The 12,410-nt window shown below is 38.1% G+C and overlaps 1 protein-coding gene and 1 long non-coding RNA gene across 5 annotated transcripts in view; one reads left to right on the forward strand and one right to left on the reverse strand.

Annotated features, from left to right (window-relative positions):
• IQCM (IQ motif containing M) overlaps positions 1–12,410 on the reverse strand; it is an 88,311-nt gene that overhangs the window by 73,062 nt on the left and 2,839 nt on the right. For 2 of the 4 annotated variants that reach the window (XM_083520071.1, XM_083520072.1), the window contains exons 2-5: positions 11,774–11,876; positions 8,320–8,613; positions 5,491–5,581; positions 1,510–1,580 (exon numbers count right to left, since the gene is read on the reverse strand). In XM_083520071.1, the coding sequence (XP_083376197.1) occupies positions 1,510–1,580; positions 5,491–5,581; positions 8,320–8,608 (451 nt within the window). In that variant the 5' untranslated portion in view covers positions 8,609–8,613; positions 11,774–11,876. Of the gene's footprint in view, positions 1–1,509; positions 1,584–5,490; positions 5,582–8,319; positions 8,614–11,773; positions 11,877–12,410 lie in introns of all 4 variants that reach the window. The other 2 variants (XM_083520069.1, XM_083520070.1) reach the window with 1 other exon arrangement.
• Positions 1–12,410, forward strand: part of LOC310714680 — a 181,094-nt gene that overhangs the window by 20,706 nt on the left and 147,978 nt on the right. The gene's annotated exons all lie outside the window — the stretch shown is intronic.

The following is a 12,410-nucleotide window of genomic DNA, read 5'->3' on the forward strand; positions in this document are numbered from 1 at the left end:
ACTCCAGCACAGTATGCTGGGAACTTCCGTTTTGTGTATAGCTTTTGCTTATGCTGATTTTTTGCTTTGGACACAAAGGAGATCAGACATGTTTCCTTTTGTCCTGATGTACGCTGAATAAACTACTTGTAAATATGCTCACACAGCCTCTCCTGCCACTTCTGTTTGAGCAGCGTTTACTCTGATGAGTAGCATGCCCTAGCTTCTGAAGCTCAGGTCGCAGATTCATGCTGCACCAAGGACTGGAGTTTGCCCGGCACACTGGCCGGTGGGCTGGAGCCAGCTGGGGGCCTGCCAATTGCCCCGGTTTCCTTGGTTGCATGCCAACATAAAGATGGCAGGCAGGCAGGTGGGGGTCTGGCTGAGGGCATACCTGTTAGTAGGTCCATTTGCTTCCACTGCATACAAAATCAACATGGAGCTGCATAAACGGAATAAAACCATTACCTAGCTCTGCCACATGAAGGCTAGCATGGTTTGTACATTTTGATTGCACCAAAAAAGCATTGCAAAGGAGTGGCATGAGAGAGTAGCCTCCACTGTATGGACCCAGACTTCTGTGGGGGCACCACATTACATAGATACCTGATTTGCATTATTCTTTCCTTCCCAGAAAATATGAAGACCATGTGAATAAGGGCTCCCTTGCAATTGGGTGCACATTCAAGCTTGGGTCACACTGGAGGCTACTGGATATGTGGTCCATGCTATTTCAGCTTCGCCTCCAACTGAATGAGGGCAATCATGCTCTGCACCTGAACGGCAAAACAAAAATGTTGCTCATCTTCTTGCCAGTTTTTCCAGTCCTAACTTTTCACCAGCTACACAAACTAGGAGATGAGAAACTGTAGCAAACTTGAGAGATCTGGCCACTGGTGTGCATAGAGACAGAGACAAGATAATATATAGGAAGACATGCCCATGAGCATTTTCAAATCTGGGAAGAAGTATGTAAGAGTAAAGCAAGCAGCTGAGTCTTGATGAAGGAAGATCTGGTATAATCTATAAAATAGCAACTACTGTTTGGTCATCAATGGGCAGAAGTAAAGTTAAAATACTTCCCTTTTTTGAAGAAAAATCCTAGTTTAGATAACAAACCTCAATAAAGTATGGGTAATAGCCATACTCAGAGTAAGTTCATTGAAATCAATGGACAAACTCATAGATCCATTGAAATGGACCTGAGTCCATTTATTTCAAAGGGCAGCTCTGAATATGGCTAACATTAGGTGTCACACTGTATTCAGAAATATTGCTGTGTGTGTGTGTGTGTGTGTGTGTGTGTGTGTGTGTCTTTATCTATACACACAAACATGAAAATTTCAAAATGTATTTCAACAAAAAACCCTTTCCCTATGGTCATTATCCATAACTCATTCCTTCAAAAATATGTCACTTCCACCCCTAGGTAGAAATAGTCTTAAATGTACAAATGCGGTATAACATTTTTACAGTAACTGGCAATTGTTTAAAATGAAATGAAACTGCTAAATAACAATAAAGATTTACCCTTCTGAAGTTTTGGAATCCAGGCAGTCTGATTTTGTTCATTTGAGGATAATCCAAGCAAATTGCTACGGCTGCTTAAATACAAAAACAAACATGCACAAAACAAACAGCCATTATTTCTTTTTTTCTTTTTTTATCTTTCTACTTAAATAACTTATGTACAATTTTTTTTAAAAAGGAACAGAGCAATGTGTTTTGTAGAAACAGTGGTACAAGTACATGCCTTTTATATAATCTCAAAAATCGAAACATTTCATGAACAGTGAGGAATTGCTTGAAAAAGCATGTGCCCTGCAACCACTTTCAGTGCTCTAATGGAATTGAAAGGCAAGCAATACATTTTAAAAATAAAATAAAAATAAATAGAACTTGGTATTGATTTTTGCAAACATACTGTGTTCCGAGTCTGAACTGTGGTTTATGCTCGGAAATAAAGTTTAATAGCATCTGTCCATTCTCTAGCTATCTGTAATGCAGATAACTCTACAAGAAGGAAAGCCGTCTGAGCCGTCGTTGACATTCCCTTCTGTACAAGTGGGTGGAATTGGGCTAAGCCCCATAACCAGCACAATGCCAATCTGCTTTGTGATCTGTTCCAGAAACAGCACATCAACACTTTCCCATTTGCTTAGGATTGAAGGCAAAAGCCACCGTTGAAACATGGCAGCAACTTCACATGAAAATGCTGTCTGGGTGGGGAGGGGAAAAGCTAAATGTCAAACTAAAGCACTTATGTTTTCATGAAATATTAATTTTTCATTCAGATTTTCTTGAGACTGAAGTGTGTGAGGTGTCATGCAGGGCATAATGAGAAAGGAAGGAAGGAAAGTTTTCAGAGACTATCTTCTCTGGAATCAGCTATAAGGTGCTAGTTTATTTTATTATAATATTCTAATATGTACTGGGCAGAACCCACCCAAAATTAAATACTACCAATTTGAGTTAAATAAATTATTATTATTATTATTATTACTTTAATTTATATAACACCCTTTGTCAAAACATCACCGGGCAGTGTAAAATCTTAAAAACACATAACAGAATATCAATGATAAAAACATAATAAAAGCAAAGTTAAAAGCATACAGACAGACGGCCTAATAATAAAACAATCATCGTAATAACAGTCCCGTCCCCAACACTTTTACAGACCACTTTTGTCTCAAAGTCGTTTACAACCATGCAAAAATGTAAATGGATAAAATCCAACAGTAAAACCAGTTGAAACAATTAAAATATCCAGTTCCATCCTGGGAACATAAAAGCCTGAGCTTGGGAGTCCTGCTTACTGCTTATTGCATTAATTTAGCTCCATCAGCAATTAAGCCTTTAGCTCTAAAGAATAAAATCCAATAACCTAGATTAGCCCCCAAGAGCCGTGATGAAAACGTGGGTCTTTAAATGAACCTTAAAGTTAGCAAGGTAAGCCTGATCTCATTTGGAATCAAATTCTCTAATTGTGGGGCTGCTACTGAAAAGGCCTTGTTCTGGGTGCTCACCAACCTGATTGTTTTTACAGGGAGGCATTTCAACAGGGTCTTCAAATTAGATATTATGATATGGCCAGACTGACAGTGCAGACAGTCCTTAAGATAACCAGGTCTCAAACCATTTAGGGCTTTAAAGGTCATAACCAGCACTTTGTACTTGGCCAGAAAATGTAACTGGTGAGATAGTGGTATAATTTGTTCCATCTGCCTGGCCCCTGTAGTAGTTGGGTGGCTTCATTCAATCAGAATAATTCCCCATTGGACTTTTGGATCTAATTCTGAGAAAACATGCATAGAATTGGGCTGTAAGAAAATCATCAAAGCTGACAAATTCAAACAGACATTCTTACGGATGGAAAAGATGTATTTATGAGTTAATTTTAAACTGGATGTGTGAATTGGCTTTATACAAATTACACCAACTTGAGCAAAAAGAATCAATGCAAGCATACAGAAAAGAAATTGTATACAAGTTATAATTTTGTTATCCTTTGAGTATGTATGTGAAACTGCCAAAAGCCTATATGCACAACTAGACTGTTCACTGTGATCATTCATTTGCACAGTATTCTTTTCAAGAGAATATAATTATCCCACAAAGCAGAAGTGAAGAATGCAAAAATGCATTCATCTCTCTATATTCCAACGTTTATTTTTCAAAAGAGACTTTCAGAATTTCTAGAATACACCATTTTATTGTCAGTCAGTATTAGACATTAATAAAGAGATATGTTAGAAGCAACATGGCTCAACTGGGAGTTATTGTTTTTTTAAAAAAATGATAATCATGACAGAATGTTTGGAGTTCATTAAACTGTTGAAAGATTAGCAGCTCAAAACACCCTCCAAAACTCTGCATAAGTAGAAATAGATTACAGTACCTCTATGACATTTCAAATTATGGAACAAAGGTTCTGAGATGACCCCCATGTGTGAGATCACAAGCAGAAACAGCAGCTTTAAAGCAAATCGCCGGTTGCCTATGGCAATATAACTTCATTGGATGAAACTATGCAGCGGCTTGTTGTATCATAGGGCGGCGCTGCTGATTGACAGCAGCAGCATTAGAGCTGTCTTAGCATCATCATAAGTAGTGGTTACCAGCATGAGCTATGTGTCACAGCTGAAATATTTACACAGCTATAAATTTACTGAGTACCCTCAGTAAAGACTATACAATTTCCCTCCCTCCCCCGAAATATGGGGTTACAAAACTTAAATGGCTAGGCAATAACCATTTGCAAATAATATTTGCCTATCTTAAATCATTGTGACAATGAGGCAACGGACTCTGAACATTTAGGAATTGAGTTATTTTCATACCAAGGCTGTGATTCTATATTTACTCTAATGGGAGGAGGTCCAATTGCGCTCAATGGGCCTTATTTCTGACTAGACTTCCAAGTTTGCACTGCATGTGTTATTGCTGTCATAAATATCATTGGGCCAATAATGTCAGGAGGAAAAGTGGAAAGCATTTGTTCAACTGGGATACAACATCCACATGTAGATGTAGAGCACTAAGAACACAGTGTTTTGAACACGTTTTTCCTAAAATGTGTCCCCATCCTGTCCTGTCCTGCCCTGCCTTGCCACTGCGTCCCTGGTCCCCTCACTAAATGGCCACCTGGCCAATGTTGGAGAGTATGTGCAGGCAGGCAGCGCAACCCGTCCTCATGAATCCTCTGCGCCCTCCAGTGAGGGCTGGGCTGGGGCAGCAGGTTTTGTTCACTGCCCCACCTCTGGTCCCACCCAGCTCATGTGCTTGTACGCCCCGGGCACCAGCAAAGGATGCAACACCACTGACTGTCTCTCTCTGCTCCTGCATGCTGAGTAACTGCCTATGTGCATCTCTGTGTTGCAAGCTCTCTCATCTACATCTATGCACACAGGTAAGTAGTCAAATTACAGCTTTTCTGTTGAGTCTAATACCTGTGATCTAGTCACAAGGCTTGGTTACAAGATAGCCTACCATACCCAGTGAAAATTTACTTGCTATGTGCCTAAAGCTTATTTTACAGTACAATGCAATTAAATACAGCATTTATGTACAATTAAACTTGTAGATTTGACAGGCCCGCTGACTTCAAGGGGACTTCTGATATATAGAATTGAGTTGTTAAATAATTAAATGAACACATTCACCATCAGAATAGTTTCATTTAAATTATGGATACATAGCAAGTGAGGTTTCCTTTTCTAAATTGTAGTAGAATTCTGTTGTCAGAAAATTGAAAAGTTGCATTGGTTATATAAAATTGTAATGGATGTAATTGTATGTTGGAAGTTGCCCAGAGTGGCTGGGGAGACCCAACCAGATGGGCAGGGTATAAATAAATAAATAAATTATTGTTATTATTATTATTATTATTATTATTATTAGCCTGACTTAAAGCACAATAAGAGCTCAAGATTATTCTTTGTACCCTGTCAAAACGAATTGCAGTAGAGATAAATATGAACTGCTATTCCAACCATTTCAATACATTACCCAATGGATAGCTTTTGTTTATCTTTCTCACGTTCCATGGCTCTACTCAGTGATCCAACCTCGGTAAATACATCACTTAGCCACATTTTCTCTATCAAAAGTAGAAAGGGGAAATGTTTTTTAAAAAATAATTAACAATAATAGGAGAGTTGCACCAAAAGTAGTAGCTGATATTGTTATTCCAAGTTGGAAAGCATTCAATACATTTCAGAAAGAAGCTACTGACATAAGAACAAACTGCCAACTCAGGCAATTCACATATGTAGATGTACAATTAATTATGGATTCAGACCACTAGTCAAGTAGGTCACACACACACACACACACACACAATTTCTTTATTATATATTTGTAAAGCAAAACATTTTTTAATGTAAACAGCTTCAGAAGCTGGGCTTACAAGGGATGTATGCACAAAATTCTTGTTTTTAAATATGCAAGACCGTGGAAAAAAATTTTTGGAGACTTCAACAACATGCATACGTGAAAAGAACTCCTTCTGTTCTCTTCCCACACAGAGAGGAAAGAATTCTGGATGGAAAATTACACCAAAACTACCATGAACTTCTGTTTCATTATATTTATGGCATTCACTGAAAATGAAGTTACCATATACCCAAGCCACATCAAAAATGTGTATTATTTGAATACTCCTTGAAAGGGGCATTGCAATTCAACATTGCCCATGTTGACTCAGAAGTCAGCCCCACTTAGTTCAACGGGGTTAGTTGCCCAGTAATTGTGTAGTGTGCACCTTATCCTGACGTTCTTGCATATAAAGCACTCCTGTTTTTGTCAAAGACTCCAGACAAAAAATATTCTATTCTTCTACAGGACAGCCTGTTTGTACTTGAAAGGGAAGCTAATTGCTTCTATAAATGCATGTTACAAACCATTACCATAAAGGGCAGAGTGCCACAGATGCCATTCCTATGTCCACTATGGGCTGCACTCATAATCCCTGCCTGTCATTGTGTTTTTGTTTAAGTCTCAGCTGCCTTGCAAAAGGAATGCTGAAATTTCTGAGGTGAAGAAATGGCAGAAAAGTGGAGGCAATGCTGGCCAGAAGGACAGATGAGAGAGAGGTGAATGAAGCCGAGTTGGCCACAGTCATTAATTAAGAAGAGCCATCCAGCTACCAGCTGAGTATTACATTTGATGCTCCTGATGAAGTAGACACTATTCCATGAAAGCTTGTGCTATAATCAATTTGTTGGTCTTTAAGGTGCACAAGACTCTTTCTTGTTTTCAATTCTGCAATTAGGGGACTGCTGCTGAAAAGGTTCTACACAGCATATTACATATGCAGACATGGAAATTAACTTTTTGGATTACTTTGCATCAACCAAAGATATAGATTTATGAATGAAAGGTGTTTGTAGAAATCTAACTATACTGTATATGTCCCAATTAAAATACTTGGATATAAACATTCCATTTGTAAATACATCACTTTACAACTAAAATCCTTTGGTCATTTCACAACCTCTAAAACAAGATTTTTTAACAGGTGCATACAGACTCAATAAAAGTATAACAATCTTTGAGCATTAAAAAACCCCTGAGAATTTCTCAGAGCTCAACTTTTATACACAAAGACACATATACACACACACATAAATAAATTAAAAGGATTTTACTTTTTGAAATATAAAGACAGCATGGAGAGAAGTAAGAGCAGAAAGGCCTCTGTGGAATATGGTTGTGTCAGCTTTTCTTCTCAGTTCTGTATTTGAGTTTCAAGAATTATGCATACTCTACGAAAAAATGCCTGTACAAACACACATACCCTTTCTCAACTATTCATAGCCAGCCTTTTTCATTTTGTCATATAGATTTCCTGTTTCCACACCTGTGGCTTGCTGGGGTAGACATCAATTGAGCTGCTCACATGTAGAGCAAGAAGATAAAAAATGTCTCTCTTTGACCTAAAGCTCTAGTATATTTTTAATACACCATGAAGAGAAAAAGGCTTTATTGTCTTTTTAAACTCCACCCATTCCTGACAAGTATTTTTCACATATCTTTCTCCATGCCATTTGGGTTGGCTACACCAACTTTTCTCTTTTGTTAATCAGGCACACTAGGGCAAATGACCTGACAAAGGCCATATCTAGTTTGGCCCTTTGTCCTATTGAGTTCAGGGAATTACTCCTGAGTAAAAACATTTAAGGATGGGCTACAAGCCATAAACAAGCTATGGAAAATAATGTCTCATAATATATCAGGGAATCCCTCAAAATAAATTCTGAGCTGCTGGAAGGAACCGTGAAGTCACTTGTTATGAATAGGAGTCTGCCTAAAGGTAGGACCAGCTTTGAGGTAAAGCGAGGTGGTCACCTCAGGCAGTTCCTCATGATTTGGAGTGTCATGAAAAAGCAACAAATTATTAATGATTTATCATTCTTGTATTTTTTCTTCCAGGAAATTGGGCTTTTGGGAATTTCTTCATCAACATAGCTTGACCAGCCTTAGGTTCATTTCTAAATGAATAAAAAATAACAAAAGTACCATATGTTTGCAGTGAGCTCCCCTTCTAAAAAAAGTTAAGCCTGAGTTAGTGCTGTCTGGGGCACTCATGTGCACCAACAACACATACAAACATACAAATACATAATTGTTAAATAGGATGGAAATAGTGTGATGACCACCTTTGAGGCATATATGAACAGTTGCAGCAAATGAAGTCAATGCTATTGACTTTCACTGAGGTTTGAATTCAGCCTAGCTGAATTATCTCACAGCAGGAAGAACATCAAAACTTGGTCAAGAGTGGTATGTCATTCTATATGAAACCATATTAAGTATATTCACAAATATATATCTCACCTTTTCCCCATCCATACTCCATCTTCGTAGGACAGGATTTTATACCGCTCAGAGACCTCCATGTTTCAGAGTGTGGTCTTAATGGCAACATGTCTAATAGTTCTTCCAGAGAGGTCTTGTTAAGAGTTTTTGCTGACTGGGTGCGTTTAGTGCCCACATAAGATGATAATTTAGGTGGTGCACTAGTAGCTCTTTCTGACTCCCCAAGGATCTTGCTATGAAAATTCTGGTCACTCATATTTTCTGTGGGCTCCTCAAGGATATCGCTAAGAATCGGGTGCATCGCCATGTTTTCTGTTGACAAAACAAATGAGTAACACCATCACCAATATTTAGTCTGAAATCATCCCTCTTGCTCTGTGCTACTTTCAAAGCCATTACTCTTCAAAAGTTTAAGTCTGGAACAGTTTTATTTAGCTATAAAACAGAAAAAAGGGAGGGGGAGAGACATTCAGAGTTAAGCCACACATTTGGCTCTCAATTTCCTGGCAGCCAATGAAAACAAAGAAACATACAAGATAACATAGTTTCCTTGTCCAACAGTAAGAAGCATACAAGCACATTTGATGTAACAACAAAAATTTCAACTGTTGCAAAAGTACATGGTGCTTTGAATTACCTCCTACATGCTTCGAAAGAAAAGAGTGCAAGCATCTTCTCTCTTAACTTTCATCCAATTTTGTAGGGTACAGTGGTACCTCGGGTTACATACGCTTCAGGTTACATACACTTCAGGTTACAGACTCCACTAACCCAGAAATAGTACCTCGGGTTAAGAACTTTGCTTCAGGATGAGAACAGAAATTGTGTGGCGGCGGCGGTGGCAGCAGCAGGAGAACCCATTAGCTAAAGTGGTGCTTCAGGTTAAGAACAGTTTCAAGTTAAGAACGGACCTCCAAAACGAATTAAGTACTTAACCTGAGGTACCATTGTATTTGTGAGCCCATGCACTAAACCCTGTCCCTGGAGCCCCCCCCCCCCCGAAATGAGACATGACAACAATATATGGGTTTTAATTAGGCCACAACTTCGTTGAAATTCAGGTGTAGGAACCTTGGCATAGGCCTTGGAAGGTATCCCTCTCCATGTTCAATGGAAATGTTCCAGACAAATCTCAGTCAATCCATTGAGGTCAAATATTATCTTAGAGACTACCATTACATGATTTGCAATAACCTTGGATTGCTTAATCAGCTCTGTGTACACTTTTTGGAATCTACATGTGTAAGAAGCAAAGGTCATTAATCTTCATTAACAATAATGCTAGTCTCTGTGGGCTATAAATACCTACGTGATGTATTAGGTTTCCTTCTGCATGCTTATTTTACATCTTTATTCATCTGTCCTAGTTTAATAATTATATGTTAAAAATAAATTATAACTTTACACAGATACAGAAAGGGAAAAAATTGAATAAGTATTCATCATTTCCCTTTCCAAGTTCTTTCTTTCAAATATATTAATTACATTGGTTATGTACAGATCTAGTAAGTCTTTATAATTGTTGGAGACACAGAGAAACTACATTAAAATACCCCACTACAAGAGTAGCCATAGTTTCTCCTGAATTCAGCACTTCAGAAGATTGGGAGGAACCTTAAGGATGCAATCTGAAATCTTATATTGAGAAGACTGAACATTATCTGCCTACAGTATGAAAGAGTATTTTATTGTTTCCACTGGTGTCTCTTCACCACAAAAACCTGCTTTTACACCACTGACTTTCCATGTCGTCATCTTTTAATCATGGGTACTCTGCCAACATTTCAATTTTGAGCAGGGCACTGCTTAAACCAAGGATGGGGACCTGTGGCGCATCAGCTCTAACTAGCATGTTCAATGATCAGAAATGATGGGAGTTGTAGTCCAACAACATCTGGAGAACCACAGTTTCCCATCTCTGGTTTAAACTCTATTCCTTACTATAAACTCAGAGATATGACATATGGGTTGGATCTAGACTTATTCTTGCTTAAACTGGACCTGCCAAAATAAATGGCAATTAAATTATGGCTAAGGCTGTACTCTTAACCCCACTCACCTGCAATTAATTCAATAGGACTTACTTCTGAGTAGAAATGGTTAAGATTATGCAGCAAGTACCGGTAAATCATATCTTAAGCCCCATTAATTTAACTAGGGCTGGATCTATACAGATATTTTAAAAACTCTATGAAAATGCTATAAAATATATACCGTATATGCAATTTGCCATTGAGCACTACAGTGCTGTCTGATGTCACATTTTTATAACACACTTATAATGTTATAATTTCAGCTGTGTAGCTGAGCCCCTAATCTTAGCATGATTAAGTCTGGAACCAACCCTATATTTTTATCTCAGAGGCAGGTGGGTTTGTAGCAGTCATATTTCATTTTTCCTAAACTTTATATTAGTCATCTTTCACTGTTTCTTAATTTTATTTTCCACAGGAAAATAAAGAACTGGAAAATGTTCAGAATAAAATCCTGCTCAGAGGTAAGTCCCATTGCGTTTTCCCAGGTCATTGTGATTTGGATTACAGTCTGAGAGTGCATTCCTATGCCCACTTACCTGGGAATAAACTTCACTGAAATCCAAAGGACTTAATTCTGAGCAGACATACGTAAGATTGCACTGTAAGTAATTAAACTGAAGTAGCCCAGCAAGAGCAATCAGTTGCAATTACATTATTGATTTTTTTTCCACTCTAAAAACACCACAGCTATGAGTCAACAGTTGACAAATTGGAATTTTGAGTATTTCTTGTCTCCATTATTTTTCTTGTAATACTACAGCTGACAGTGCTGTCTTTGTTCATATTAAAACAAGTGTGTTTTAAATGGCTAACACCATAAAATAGAATGTGTGTGTTTATCCACTTTTGGACACATTTTCCTTCTTGTTATCCCTCTTGACTACACCCTGTATATCAGTGGTGGGAACCTGTGGCTCTCCAGTTATTGTTTGACTCCGGCTCCCATCAGTCCAGCCAGTATAACTACTGGTCAGGAATGATGGAAGTTGTAGTCAAGCAACATCTGGAGGGCTGCAGGTTGCCTGCCCAGCTTAATAGCTTTTGAAAAATTAACCTCTACAGTACAGATTATTGTCTGAAATACAGGCAACCTATAGAAAATATCTGATTAGATTTAAACCCTCCCGTGTGATCTTTTGTATTCCCATTTTGGCAAAACAGATTTTGCAAGGCCTAATTTGAAAAATTCAAAAGCAAAGATGCCTGGTGTAAGTCTTCAGTATCTTGGCAGAGCTCTCCTAGTTTCTTGAAACAGGAGCTGGTTGCGGCACAGCTACTGTTGTTTGTCGCAAGTCAGGTTTGATTCTGTTTTCTTTTGATTTCACCAAATAAGAAACATATGCTTCACAAACTTGATTGCTTTCGCAATTCTTCTTCTAATAATTTGTAAAGTAACAATAGGTTTAACCCGACTGTATAGTTACACTTTTCCTTACCTGTTCTTCCCTTTCCTGACCAATATCGAAAATAATTACTTCTTCCAAGTTCACCTTATGTGGAGTATGGCATACCGCAACATGGCGATGCCTATATTATAATCTGAAAATGAAGGAGAATAGATTAGAATTATTCCTTTTTATGCTCGTCAGAACACAGATCTTTAAGATTTAATGACAAATTTCCTTCTGCATTTGAAATGTCAAGGTTAACCATGGAAAATAGTCTTGAGTACAATTAGGTACAATTGTACAAAGGTACAATTACCTTTGTACTCTAGGCTAGAAAGTAGGTCAGTTTTCATCAGCTGATAATAGATGAAACTATGTTTTTTGGAGCAGGGGGTGTTGCCCAGTAATTGCAAATTATGATAAAACAGCCCAGTGGTTTGACACTCTCAATCAGTTTTGGTTCACCTGCATATTCAATAGCTGTCATAAATTTTCATTTCACCAATCCCTTTCTCTAGAAAATGCCTCACTAACATTTGCATGCATTTGTTCTGGTGTAATATTAACAAAAAGGCTTTCAGGCAAATATTTGGAAGCTTGGACAGGGGGCACATGGAAAAGAGCCATGATCCTGCCCAACCTCAACTGTAGCCAGAGAGAGAGAGAGAGAGAGAACTCTGACAGC

Source organism: Podarcis liolepis (genome assembly GCF_965112155.1).
Source record: "Podarcis liolepis genome assembly, chromosome: 9".
NCBI lineage: Eukaryota > Metazoa > Chordata > Lepidosauria > Squamata > Lacertidae > Podarcis > Podarcis liolepis.